This window comes from Rhinopithecus bieti, unplaced genomic scaffold, assembly GCF_001698545.2.
Source record: "Rhinopithecus bieti isolate Rb0 unplaced genomic scaffold, ASM169854v2 scaffold_34943, whole genome shotgun sequence".
NCBI lineage: Eukaryota > Metazoa > Chordata > Mammalia > Primates > Cercopithecidae > Rhinopithecus > Rhinopithecus bieti.
Window position 1 is genome coordinate 159,982 of NW_016815584.1, and position 14,530 is coordinate 174,511.

A 14,530-nucleotide genomic window follows, 5' to 3' on the forward strand; every position below is an offset into this window, starting at 1 on the left:
CTATTCTCCAGGCTGGAGTGCAGTGGTGCAATCTGGGCTCACTGCAAGCTCCGCCTTCCCGGTTCACGCCATTGCCCTGCCTCAGCCTCCTGAGTAGCTGGGCCTACGGGTTCCCGCCACCTCGCCCGGCTAGTTTTTTGCATTTTTTAGTAGAGACGAGGTTTCACCGTGTTAGCCAGAATGGTCTCGATCTCCTGACCTCGTGATCCGCCCGTCTAGGCCTCCCAAAGTGCTGGGATTACAGGCTTGAGCCACCGCGCCCGGCCGCCAAAATCTATTATTTCTTGAGTGCTGCCCACATGCCAGGTGAGTTCCAAGTTAATAGTGAACACTGCTTGTGCCCAGCCAAGACCCCCTTTCCCAGGACAGTGTCGCCATCCCCAGCTACTGTCACGGCTTTTTTCTTCCTGTAGTTCGGAGAGCGGAAGGAAATGGCATCCAGAGGCTTTTCCGCTCCCGTAGTTCAGCGAGTGGGAGAGGGTGTTACAGCTCTTTTCACTCCCACAGTTTGGTGGGTTCCAGATTCTTGTCCCACTGGCTAAGAGGAATGAGGTATGCAGAAACCAGAGAGTGAGCAAAGCAAAGGAGAATTTTACTGAGTGACAGGAAACCTCTGGAAAGCAAGACGGAACCCAAAGTGTGTAGCCCTCTGGGAGGCTAAGGCCGAGTGTTTCTATGGGCTTAGAATGGGGGAGTGTATGCTGATTGGTCCAGAGGTGGTCTTGGAAAAAGCACCATTTGATTGGTTAAAAGCCATCATCCAGAAGGAACCAATCGAGAGAGAGTGGGTAAGAGGGGGGATTCAAGTTATGTACTGTATCTGGAACTGGCAGTTATGTACTCTATCCGGAACTGGCAGTTATGTACTCTCTCCGGAACTGGCAACTCGGTTTTAAGGCTTTGAACTGTCCTTGGCAGGAAGGCTGGGTTTCACCAGGGATCTGTCCTTGTCTGCCTAGGAATATATCTGTCTCCTGTCGCTATCACTATTGGGAATATTAGCTACTCTCAGCTCACAGTTGCCCCTTTTCCTAGAAAATCGACCTCTGCCAATGAAAGTCATCATTGTGCAGTAGAGTATACCTCTACCCCAAGAAACAGCACAGCCAATGACGACCTTATTCTTACATACAACAGGTCAGCATTCTGGCCCGCTTGCCTCAGTGTGGAAAGGATCAATCCTGTGATGCAATTCATGCTCCAGAGTTCCCATGAGGTCAGGCTGGATAAAGACTCCACTAGCTGGCACGTTTATGCTTAGCCTTTTCCCATCTCAACCTGGTTTTCTCAATCAATTATGGATAAACAATTTCCAATTCAGGCTCTGCTTCTAATGAACTTATCCGAAGACAGTATTTCATCTCATTTAATCCTGAGTCCAATCTTGAAATATATATAACAGTATAACTTAATATAAATGGCCTATTAGGAACATAATTGATATTCAAACGAGCATGGCAGCACAGGTTCTTTCCAGAGTGCCAGGGTGCTTGAAGGCATATGATAAAAGTGGTACTAAAATTTAAGTATTTTGATTTCAGTACAACTTTCTGATCATCCTCACTGCTTTACAAATCTTACATGACTTGGAAAATTTTCTTAAGTCTTCAGTTCTACAAATTAACAATTTGAAGCAAATGTTGATTGACTTGCACCTTTCATCAGTAACTACATGAACTAACTGAACAGAAATCTTGATTCTTCATTTCCAAAATTTTTCCACTGTACTACCTAAATAATGTCATGACTAACAGTCTACAAATTCGTTTTACAATAAATGTGACTTTTCAAGCTTTTTCCTATAACTCAATGTACTAAATATTAAACAGCATTATTTTCATTAGGAAGTAAATATTTTTCCTGGACTTGGCATACATTGCAGGACAAATTTACAATGCCAGGTAGTCAGAGGAGGGAGGCATTTATACGTTGTTCAGCATTTCCAACTCTCCTGACAAAAATTTGCTGAAACATTCTTGATACCACACAGTCTTTGGTAATTGATTTACACAGGTCTTTGCTTATCATACTAAAGCTCCTTAGTGTCTGGACCTCTTTTAGATGCTTACTCAGAGATCCTTCTCAATAAATTTTAGATTGTTCCATGCTCCCATGCCCTGCCTGGGGAAATGGCATGCTATGGCTAGGGCTAATGCTCCCTATCATCTCCAAGCCACACTTAAGTACATAGGTATAAATATATTCTTTTACAAGGCTCAAGCCAGGAGTTTTAAGTTCAGTTCAGACTTTACCCCAAAATGGCAAGAGAGACCCTCTCTAATATTTAGTCACTGCAACTGTCTAGACTTCTAGTTTTAACCAGGTCTTACCCTCTGAATCTAGTTCTTCCATCTATCCACTAAATATACCCTTACATAAATCAGGAGTGGTGCTGTGGCTGAGGCTGGAGATGAGGGTTCTATAACTAAAAAAATTTTTGGCTGGGTATGGTGGCTCACACCTGTAATCCCAGCACTATAGGAGACTGAGGCAGGGGTATCACGAGGTCAGGAAATCGAGACCATCCTGGCTAACACAGTGAAACCCCGTCTCTACTAAAAAAAAATGCAAAACATTAGCTGGGCGTGGTGGCGGGCGCCTGTAGTCCCAGCTACTCAGGAGGCTGGGGCAGGAGAATGGCGTGAACCCGGAAGGCGGAGCTTGCAGTGAGCCGAGATCGCGCCACTGCACTCCAGCCTGGATGACAGAGCAAGACTCCATCTCAAAAAAAAAAAAAAAAATTTTTTTTGACTGATAGAATTTTGAAGTCATTTGTTTATGACTTTTCTCTGCTTTGCATTTCTGTTTTGCTGTTGCATTTCCAAATCAATGACTGTCAAACGCTTTGAGTAACTAAAGAAGGAAAGAGGAAGGTGTCCTGGGAACTATGAGAGAATATCTGTCATTGTGTGAAAATATTTTCTTGTTATATAATTTAAAAACCATAAAACCAGTCTCTTGAAGAAGTGGCATAAAACTAGACTGAGCACCGGGATATATACATTAAATATGCGTGCCTTTTTGTATAGCAATCATACCTTAATTTTTTAAAAAGGAGGGAGGAAGTAGAGTTTTAGAAATTATGAGTATGTTATGGCATAGATTGTGCTGTATGTGTGAAGTAAACATGCGCACCTTTTTATCAATCAGACTTCAATTAAAAAAATATTTAAAACTAGAGTGGAAAACAGGACTAAAAAATATTTCAACCAGACCAAGATTTTTGTTTTTATTTTTTTCAGGGTTTCAATTATTTTCAGAATTATGAAAATACTTCCCTAATTAATTAATCCTCCATACTAGTTCTTATAATTTCCACGTGAATGTAGAGACAAAGAGAACTTCACTACCCTGCAGTCTAAGCTCTACATCAGGCATTCCTGGGGCACAGCAGGTTTGGGTACAGACTGCCAGTGTCTAGAGAGCACTGTGTGTTCACGACACAGAGGTAGGTGGCTGAATCACTGAGCTGGGAGTCTCTGATGAGCAGAGAAACATACTGGCTGGCTTTATTGAGCTGTGCTGTAAACCTTCCATCTTCTTTGTCACCACTGGAGTATGTGGATATTAGCAACTCAGGGCTTTGCCCAGAATATTGTCTGTACCAGAGGAAGGACTGAGAACCACGGTCACTATAAGTGCAGTTGAGAGAGGCAATGGCTCCCTCTGGAACACTGAGGGATCCAGAATTCTGCTCCACCTTCTGTTGGCTCCAAACCCCTGTGAAAAAATACAGTGGTCAGACAGAGAAGACTGGCTGGGTAATAGAGGCTTACTCCCCATAATTTAAATCCTCTTTTCACTGATGCCCCCACTCTCCCTTAGTTAGAAAAAAAAAAAATCATGCTTCTACCTATAGACCTATAATAGACAATAACTCCAGATACTATACATTATTTTCCTATATAGAGATGCCCCAAACTCACAGCTCGACGGAAGCCACAGGATCACTAGTAAAACTCTCAAGGATTTCATCATTCTTTTCTGCCCTGGTTCACTGAGGATTCAAATTTTAAACCCTTAGAAAAATGAACCTAGAATGGATATTTCTACTTTTTCTACCTTAAAATCATAAAAAAGAATCTGTTTACCACGTAGAAAAAATGATGCTCTTTTTAACAACCCTAATTCACCTCTAAGCCCCTCCCCTCATCCTTCTTCCTCCTCCTCCTCCTCCTGTCTGTCTCTCTCTCTCTCTCTCTCTCTCTCTCTCTCTCTCTCTCTCTCTCTCACACGCACACACACACACACACACCCCAGCACTTGAGAGCGTTCCTCAAGGTCCCTAAGAACACACTGCCATCTTGTGGAATCATGACAGTGATCAAACTTGTACTCAAAATGTAGAGTCTTATTATGTGAACAAGTCATTTTAAAAATCTGACACATTCGTTAAATTAAAAATTTGAGAAGCAAATGCTCCAAGTTAATGTCTATGGGGATGTTTATGTTTGTATGTGTATGATATCAAATGTCAATCGTTGTATAAGAGCAGTTGTTTCTAATAACCACTTTCCTACACTGAAATAACAGTCATGAAGTATTCTATCATAAAAATTTAGGTGAGATTCTTGCAATTCAAGGAGTATTTCTCATTGCATAGCTCTTTTCCATGTCAGGCCACACATCCCTATACCACTCTGTCATCTCCAATTTTTAGAGAAGTTTCTTGTAACTCAAAATAATTCTTTCAAAACAGAATGACCTAAAATCTAGCTGAACAAACATGGTTCTAGCTCACAGCCTTAGCAACATTTTTTTAACAAGACCAAGGAATAGAGGGTCTTGGAAAAAGCCACTGCATTTTGCACCAATGATACATGCATGTCAAAACAATACTTACACGGGTTGGTGTAATAGAGATTAACCTGCCAGTACATAGCCTTTCTCTCTTTTTTTTTTGTTTTTTTTTTTCAGAGCAAGGGTGGAAGTTTATTTTAAAAGGCTTTAGAATAGGAAAGAAAGGAAGGTACACTTGGAAGAGAGCCAAACATTTCACTGAGGTAAAATGCAGTGTTTAACCTTGACCCTAGGACTTTATAGGCTTCCTCTTTTCCCATGATTCTTCCCTTAGGGTGGGCCACTTGCATGTGCAGTACCGTCTTACCCTTGGGAAGTGAGCACATGCAGTATGTTTAGGAAGTAGTACATAGACTTTCAATGACATCTTGTGTGACCGTTTATTTTTCTAGTTTCTCTCATGGCTGTTCTTGTAAAAAGCTCGTATCTTCAAATTAATTTCCAAAAGTTATGGATTTGGTGTCTCTTTCTGCCTTTCCATCTCAACCTAAACAGAAAATCAGAACTATGAAGCGTTATCTATACAAGAAACCTAATTGTGTCTACAGAGAAAGAAGCACAAACAACTACTATTCCTCCTCTTGTTCATAACATGCTTTGTTTCCTTGCAGAAGCTGGTGGCTGGAGGCCATGAAGGATGCAGGCTCTTTTCTACTCAAGGACCATGTGATCAGTATCCATCAATGATGGCTTGGACGGGCGTTTTCTATTCCCACCAACAACTTCATAGGAAATAGAATGAAAGAGGATATACCAATATCAAAATCCCTTTCTCTAAGATTACATTGCAAGAGGCAGAAATCACAAAAGCTATTTCTCAGTAAGTGTAGAAACCAAAGAAGGAGCAACCCAAGATGGCAGTCACCAAAGTCTTGGAAAATTAATTTAAAAAACAAATACAACTTTTTTTTTTTTTTGAGGCAGAGTCTCACACTGTCGCCCAGGCCAGAGTGCAGTGGCTAATCTCGGCTCACTGCAGGCTCCACCTCCCGGATTCACGCCATTCTCCTGCCTCAGCCTCCCAAGTAGCTGGGACTACAGGTGCCCGCCACCACGCCCGGCTAATTTTTTTGTATTTTTTAGTAGAGACAGGGTTTCGCTGTGTTAGCCAGGATGGTCTCAATCTCCTGACCTCGAGATCCACCTGCCTCGGCCTCTGAAAGTGCTGGGATTACAGGCGTGAGCCACCGCGCCCAGCCAACAAATATAACTTTTAAAATTGAATGTGGAGTTGAAGCACAGTCCTTATAGAAAGAAATCACCTTTTGAATATTTGTAACAAAAATAGTATGGGTCAATAGTCTAATGTTGTACCCAAGAGCAATATCAGTGCCAGCAAAATGACAGAATTTATACAACATCAAAGTTGTACTGCAAAAGCTTCTGTGCCTAATAATGTCTAGATAACATATAAAACTCTCCTTCATATGCCTTAAGGACAGTGTTATGGCAATCAATCAAAGAGAAATCACAGTCCCCTTCTCCACTGGAGTAAGTGGTCTTCATTTTCCACAGCATGAAATTTTCCAGAAATGTCTTGTGGACCTCAAAGTATTGAAAGCAAGATCTTATTCAAAGGCAATTTATTTTAAGATACTACTGCAAATGCTACTAATTTAGTGTCCATTTGAAATACATAAGTTGTACTATGAAAACAACAAAGAAGATTTTATACACATTGCAAAACACAAACATCTTTACCCATTGTGTTCCTATTAATATGTATCTATAATTATTATTTAACTATTAGTTTGCTAAATAATTTTAGGGGAAAATGGGAGTTACAAACAAAACTACAAAATATTGGCATTATTCTTATCTATGTAACTACCTTAATCATTGTTCGTTATTTTGTATGGCTCCAAGTGTCTAATGTCATTTCTTTTCTGTCTGAAAGATTCCCTTCAGATTTTCTCGTAGAGCAGGTCTGGAAGTGATGAATACTCTCAGTTTTTCTTTATCTGGGGCTGTCTTAATTTCTCCTTTGTTTTAGAATAACAGTTTTACCAGATATAAATTGGTGGTTGACAACTTTTTTCTTTAAACACTTTATGCCATCCTACTGCTTTCTGGTTTCCATGGTTTCTGATGAGCAATTGACTGCTGATCTTATTAAGTATCTATTGCATGTGGCTAGTTGCTTCTCTCTTGAAGCTTTCAAGTTCTCAATTTGCCTTTTTCTTTAAACAGTTTGATCATAAAGCATCTCACTGTGAAGTTTTTTGCCTTTATTCTACTTAGTTCTTGTTGAACTTCTTGGATGTGTAGATCCATGTCTTCTGTCAAATTTGAGGAGTTTAGGGTCATCATGTCACAAATATTTTTCCTGAATCTTTCTGCCTCTCCTCCCATTCTGGGAATTCTGTTATACTTATTGTCCCACAGGTCATCTGAGCTCTTGTGTATATATTTTTTCATTCTTTTTTCCTTCTGCTTCTTAGACTGAATAATTTTATTTGGCTTATCTTCACATTTGTAGATTCTTTCTCCTACCTGCTGTTAAGTCCCTTTAGCAAATTGTTTTTTAGAAAAAAACTTTTCTCTGTTGCCAATTCTCCATCCTGGGGAGATTTTGAGTTGTTTGAAACACAGACCAGCCCTTTCAATTAGCCCTTCAATGAGCCACCTGAGAGGTCAAAGTAATCAAGCACTGCTTTGATATAACAAGGTCCACTCTGCTTCTTCCAGCACCAGGAACCCACACTTGGAATGGAGAATGTAATTTAAAGACTATCTTAAAGCCAGTGATGAAAAGATGGAGCAAACGTAAGTTAAAAATAACACAAATTCTCCTACCAGGTTGCAATTCCTTTTTTATTGACTAAATATGTGCTTGGTAGCTGTAAATTTTTCTGTGGTATTTGGCTGGAGGAAACTGGTTGTGGTCTTACAGTTTTGTGTCTTGACAGTCTGTTATTTTCCTGATCTTTTGGCTAAAGAAAGAAAAAGTCTGGTCTTTGGGCTTTTTTGTACATATTCACTAACATTTCCAGGTCGGTGGCTACTCCTGATGGTATGAGGCAAAAGGAAACTCTTGGAACTCACTGCTTTAGCATTGCTCAGGTCCTAAATTTCTTAACCAGTTGGGCTTTTCTCCCCACTTTTAGAATAGTTTATTTTTTTAATTTTATGCACAGATTATAATGGTTTGAATAATAATTTTTCACTGGTATGAAAGCAGCACACAATCAGTCAAAACTGGACTTTATGTACGTATACAACTATTCTGTTTTTCCCTTTTGGTACAGTATTCAATAAATTACATAAGATATTCAACACTTCATTATAAAATAGGCTTTGTTAGGGATGGTTTTGCCCAACTATAGGCTAATGTAAGTGTTCTGAGCACATCTAAGATAGGCTAGGCTAAGTTATGTTGTTCATCATACTACATGTATTACATGTACCTTTTACTTACAGTATTTTCAACTTATAATGCAGTCCCATAATAAGTCAAGGAACATCTGTAATATCCAGAATCATTAGCTGTATGTAACAAGATGAATGGAAAAAAGTACACCTTCTCTAACTTTCTAGAAGTGGAAGGCATGATGCTTCTTTTTTTCTCCTAACAGCAACCTTAGAACAGCCTGGTAGGTATACTCTCCTGGTAGCAACATGGTCAGAATGGTGTTAAAACTGAATTCTGGTTCAGCCACCTGGATTATTTTGTTGGACAAACATGATCATGTATTATGAGGTTAACTATCATTAATTGGAGTGTTCTGCTCTATGAATTATTGTACAATGGTCCACAAGGGCCCAGGTGATAAATAAAATGGGTATATATAAAAGTCATAAAATACCTTTTTCCTCTATTTATTGTTCTAGACAAAAGGTTTGAGTATGACTAGGAACTGACCACAAAAAAAGGCAAAGCTTAACTACTAGAATGGAATGAACAAATTTTGTGATTGTGGATAAAAAGAGCAACAACACTGGCACTTAGGAAGGGACAATCTTGGACCACTGGAGGTGAAGGGGGTGAGGATTAATGTTCTCTTTGTATGCTAGATGAAGCACACAGCCTGGCAAGGTAACAATACAGTTTGGTTGTCTGTTGATTTGTCATCTTCTTCCACATTCCATGAAAACAGAAAAACTCCTGTGAATATGGCCTCTCCTGAACATTTCTGCAACATGAATGGTAGCTTCCCAACACAGATTTCCCATCCTCTTAAGTGTGAAAATACAGGAATCAGCACAACATTTTCTCAATCTGACTCATACAAATGTGTATTTTTCCCCTGGTGTCTGGACAGTCTCGGGTTATACCATGAATGGCTACAGAGCTTGCAAATACACACTGACCCTGCTCATATAGCCTAACCAAAGTGAACTAATGCTGACCCAAATAAAGTCTAGCAATAAATTTCAAACTAGATTAATCTTGGCACCTTTGGTTATGTTCGTGTCTGTGAAATAGGGACCATAGGAGATCTCTATATTGGGAATAATAGTTAACTTTTTGGCAATTAAAACAAAGATCAGCATGTCAGTCTAAATTTCCATGTGTAACTCATGTTAAATAATACACTATATCCTAGCTGTCTGTACTTTGGGACTTATTCACAGCTGGGAGAATCTAGAATCCTCTGAGGCATGATTGAGGTTGCTATTGCAGGATGGTCTCCTCCTCATGCTTAGAGTTCTGCTGACAGTAGCCTTAATTAAATCTTGTGTAAGACAAATTCTATGCATTTAGTCTCTACCTCTTTAGTCAAATTAATTAGAATGACCGATGGAGTGGAATACCCATAAGAAAAATTTCCAGCAGCTAACATGACATAGGACCATGGAATGGATACTGTTGAAAGACAGTCCACCGTGAGTCATACCCCTACATGACCTGCTGGGTATGCCAATAGTGTAAAGCCATGACCACTCTACAAGGACCACTTTTCAGAGTTAGGCTTGCAGCAAGCAACCTTAAGAGATGAGGTAATGCCTCCCTGTACGACAAAGAGCAAGCTGGCTTACTGTTTACTGTTGCTATAAATTTCCCAAGCTCAGAGTTCCTCAGCTATGACACAGCACCACTGCATGCAAACTATTCATCAGCACTCACTATATCATCTTTTGGGGACTTAAGGAAAGAGTAACTGAAGTAAACATATTGATGTTTAGGCTGTTTGCTGCGCCATAAGTAACAAAATCCTTTGTCTCTGACTAAGGAGTCTCATGTCTTTACTGGCAACCTCAATGAAACAACACACTTATTAGCTTGCAGGAAGAGGAAAAAAAATCCAAGAACTGATAACACTCTTCTCTACTATAGTAAAGGCTTGAACTACATGTTAGAAAGATAAGTTTCCCTAAACTAGTCTGGAAGGATGTAATATATATAGCCCCATGGGTAATTAGCCATCACTTCCAATAAAATGCTTGAGCAATTTTATAATATACTTTAATGAAGTAAAGACTCCTTCTGGGACATTAGTGTTACCAACTCAAATGACTATTAATCTTGTGAGAAGCCTAGTAGCCACTACACAGATGGTCAAAAGCAGGGTAATTATGAACCAGTCCTTTGAACATAAATATCTTTAAACCAGATCTTTTAAAAATCTAATCTACAACATGTCTACCAAGGCTATTTATTTGAATTTGTTTCCTGAGGGGCTTTTACTCTTACAGTAATTTGAATTATAACTTTGACTTCAGCTCATAATTATTGGACTTGAGAAGTTACTTTTATACTTTCTAACATGTTTTAAGTATTTTTTTTCCATTTAGATATTTCATCATGTGTTACTAGCCTTTAGATTTGACTAAGTGCTTCAGATCACATCTGATAAAGGGAGGCCACTTTAGCGAGGAAAGGCTGAGACCCTGAATGGATCTAACTATTTGACCAGAGTTCACTGAGCACAGAAAGGCTGGTTTTGAGTCTGGGAGCAAGGGTGAGAAAGAACTGAGCTGCCCGACATAATGAAGCAGAGAGAACACACAAAAAGGTCAAAGTTGCTAGGGTGAGACTGAGAGGAAGGAAAAAAGGAAAGAGGAGGGCCAAATAACATCCATCCATTTATCTTTCAGTGAATATTTTTTTACTGGCTATTATAGGCCAGTCATTGTTGTAAGCACTAAGAATAAAGCTGTCAACTAAACAAGCAATACCCCCGACCTCATAAAGCCTGTATCCTCAGTGGAGATATAGACAATAAACACAGTGGCAATAAACACGTAACCGACAATATAACTGCACATTGTGATTATTACCGTAATGAAAATAACAAGGGTGTTGTAATAGAGTTAGGGCAAAGGCCATGATGGCTGCATTAGTCAGGATGATCCGCAGAAGTCAGCAGGTTTTCTCTATGGTAGTGGTATTTGAGCTGAGACCTGAGGAATGAAAATGAGACTCACCAAGATTCGGGGGAAGAGCATTGCAGGTGATTGAGAGAGTTAGACTAAATGTGGAAAAGGACATGGCAAGTTCAGAAAATTGAAAGGAGGTCGGTGTTTTTGCTGCGTAGAAAGCCAGGAAAAGAGAGTTTAGAGCTGAAGGGAGAGGGGAAGGTTGAATGATACAGATCTTTGTATGCCGCAGCCTAAATTTGCATTTTATTCCAGTAGCAATAGAAAGCCATTGAAGCATGTTTGCCAATTAGAGACATCTCTTTATTTATACTTTAAAAAATCGTTCTGGCAACCCATCAGATGGGTGCTTCTCAAACTCTGAAGTGATAGAATCACCTGGGAATGTTAGCAAAATGCAGATTCAAATTCAGTTAGCCTTGGGTGGAGCCTGAGAATCGACACAAGTCTAGACAGTGCTGGCCCATACTTTGAGTAGCAAAAACATGGAGAATAGATTGCCTTGAGAAAAAAAGAGATCAGTTATTAGGTTGGTGCAAAAATAATCGCGGTTTTTGCCATTGAAAGGAAATGGCAAAACCGCAATTACATTTGCACCAGCCTAATTGCACCAGCCTAACAGAAGGTAATGTGAGCCAGAACAGTATTTTTCAAAACTTTAAAAAATATATCTTATTGTATGAAAGAATATTTATTCTACGTGATGGACTGTTTTAATCACATTTTAATAATAAAATATATAAACACACACATTAAAAGAAAATTAAAACATTGTGAAAGTGTTTACTTAATAAAATAGAAGCTACTTTAAGATAATAACGGTCATAACTGATAAAGTATTGAAAAATCAGCATCATGAGCTGCTGTTGAAATTACACTTTGATGAAATATATTAGGCATTTAGTGTTATATGTTCTCCTTTATTCAAGCAACTCCATTTCCATTAAAATTACAAATTTAATTATGTTTTTAAGAAGCATTATCTATAACACTGTATAAGAGGAAATAATACCAAAAGTGATTAATTTTTTAAAATATATCTCTATAATGGAAACCAGGCAATCACTTAAAATTATGCCTTCTGGGTGCACATCAAAAGTGGATTGGAAAAAGAAAATGTGATACATAAATACCATGGAATACTCTGCAGCCATAAAAAAGAATGAAATCATGTCCTTTGCAGCAACATGGATGCAGCTAGAGGTCATTTCCCTAAGCAAATCATTGCAGAAACAGAAAGCTATATACCATATGTTCTCATTGATGGGTGGGAGCTAAATATTGAGTACACATGGACATAAAGACTACATATAGATACTGAGCACTACTAGAGGGGGAAGGAGAGAAGGGGCAAGGGCTGAGAAAATAACTGTTGGTATTACGCTCAGTACCTGGGTGACGGTATCATTTATACCCCAAACCTCAGCATCATGCAATATGCTCAGGTAACAAACCTGCACATGTACTACCCCCTGAATCTAAAATAAAGGTTGAAAATAAAATAAAATAAAATAAAATAGGCCGGCAGGGTGGCTCACGCCTGTAATCTCAGCACTTTGGGAGGCCGAGGAGGGTGGATCATGAGGTCAGGAGATCCTGGCTAACACGGTGAAACCCTGTCTCTACTAAAAATACAAAAAATTAGCCAGGCGTGGTGGCGGGCGCCTGTAGTCCCAGCTACTCAGAAGGCTGAGGCAGGAGAATGGCGTGAACCCAGAAGGTGGAGCTTGCAGTGAGCCGAGATCGCGCCACTGCACTCCAGTCTGGGAGATACAGCGAGATTCTGTCTCAAAAAAAATAAAAAATAAAAAATAAAATAAAATAAAATAAAACTATGCCTTCAATATATGCTTCCTGGGATGAAGACACCTAAATATAATGTTGAGAAAAACAAGCAAGGTAATAAATACTGGATGTATTATGAACCACTTTTATAGAAAATATAGCTGCATATGTATACCAAAAAATTTTACAGGATAATAGCTATAATTTCTTGGTTATGAAATTATAGGTGTGTTCTATTTTCTGGGTGTTTTATGTCTTTATATATCTTCTTATATCTTTATATATACATACAAGTAATAAAAATGTAATTTAGTTTAAAATTACAGCACACAACTCCTTTTTTCAAACACCGAATCCCGCTTTACATCTTTCATGGAAAAAGCAACTGACAAGGGGCCAGAATGCCTGGCTTCTACTCCAGGCTTCCATTTCACTGCAACACATGCTTTGAGTAAAGTGATGTCATGCCTGTGGAGTCTGCTTTTTTTCATCTATCAAATAAGGGTCATGAGTTGGAAATGTATTTTCTAAAGTGTGATTGACACAGGAGGTCATATTAAGCAGAACACAGAGGGTCTTTTTGATTGTTATATACGTAACATTATTTTAATTTGTATTAGGAAAAAATATCTTGCACATCCAATACACATTTTATAACATATAAATGTTTCCACTGATAGTAACTATTAAAGTAAGGACAATATTTTACATATTTTTGGCATCTATTTAATAGAAAAGTCAATTTACTGTTAAATTAAGTAAATTATGGGGTAGATGGTACACAGATACAGCAAATATCATTTGAAGATTATGAAAAAATAAGTTAAATGCTGCTGAGTGTACAACCAAGGGAAAATTTGTTCCACGGACTCAGAGTATGTGACCTCTCAGAACAAACAATAAAGGAGTGGAAGGACTCTGGGCAAGCAGGCCCAGGATCTGTACAGTCTACATTGAGGAATGAAATTTCAATAATGACAAAACGAAACATAATTCCATATAAATTCAGCTTCTTCACATGAGAGAGATGGTGCATTATTCTTCACTTCTGTTTGGAGACACAGGTTGTAAAGAAAGATCCCCTGACACATAAAAAAAAAAAAAAAAAAAAAAAAAAGCTTCACTCCCACCTGCAAGGCTAGGCCTGTGTCAAGGGTCCTGGCTGCAGGTTGTGGTACAGGCTGCAGGTGCTGGGGAGACGCTGTGTTGCAAAGCACAGAAGTAGGTGGCTGAATCTCCAGGATGAGAGATCGGGATATTCCAAACACTATAAAACTTCTCTTTTCCAAGCAGTTCTATAAAGTTTGTTTCTCTGCTCTTTCTGGCTTCATTGAATTATGGTCAAAGACACAGGTCCTTTCCCAGGATCCTGCTGGAACCAGTGGAAGTTGACGAGCATTCTCTCACGGTAAGTACAGTGTGACAGACTGGATTAAGAAAATGTGGCTCATATACACCATGGAATACTATGCAGCCATAAAAAAGGATGAGTTTGCGTCCTTTGTAGGGACATGGATGCAGCTGGAAACCATCATTCTTAGCAAACTATCACAAGAAGAGAAAACCAAACACCGCATGTTCTCACTCATAGGTGGGAACTGAACAATGAGATCACTTGGACTCC

The 14,530-nt window shown here is 39.0% G+C and overlaps 1 gene segment (V, D, J or C); it reads right to left on the reverse strand.

Moving 5' to 3' along the window:
- Positions 1-3,370: 3,370 nt before the first annotated feature.
- Positions 3,371-4,113, reverse strand: LOC108516110 (T-cell receptor alpha chain V region 2B4-like). The segment is given in 2 exon segments: positions 3,371-3,720; positions 3,927-4,113. Coding segments are annotated over 2 exon segments (402 nt in total).
- Between the last annotated feature and the right edge of the window lie 10,417 nt (positions 4,114-14,530).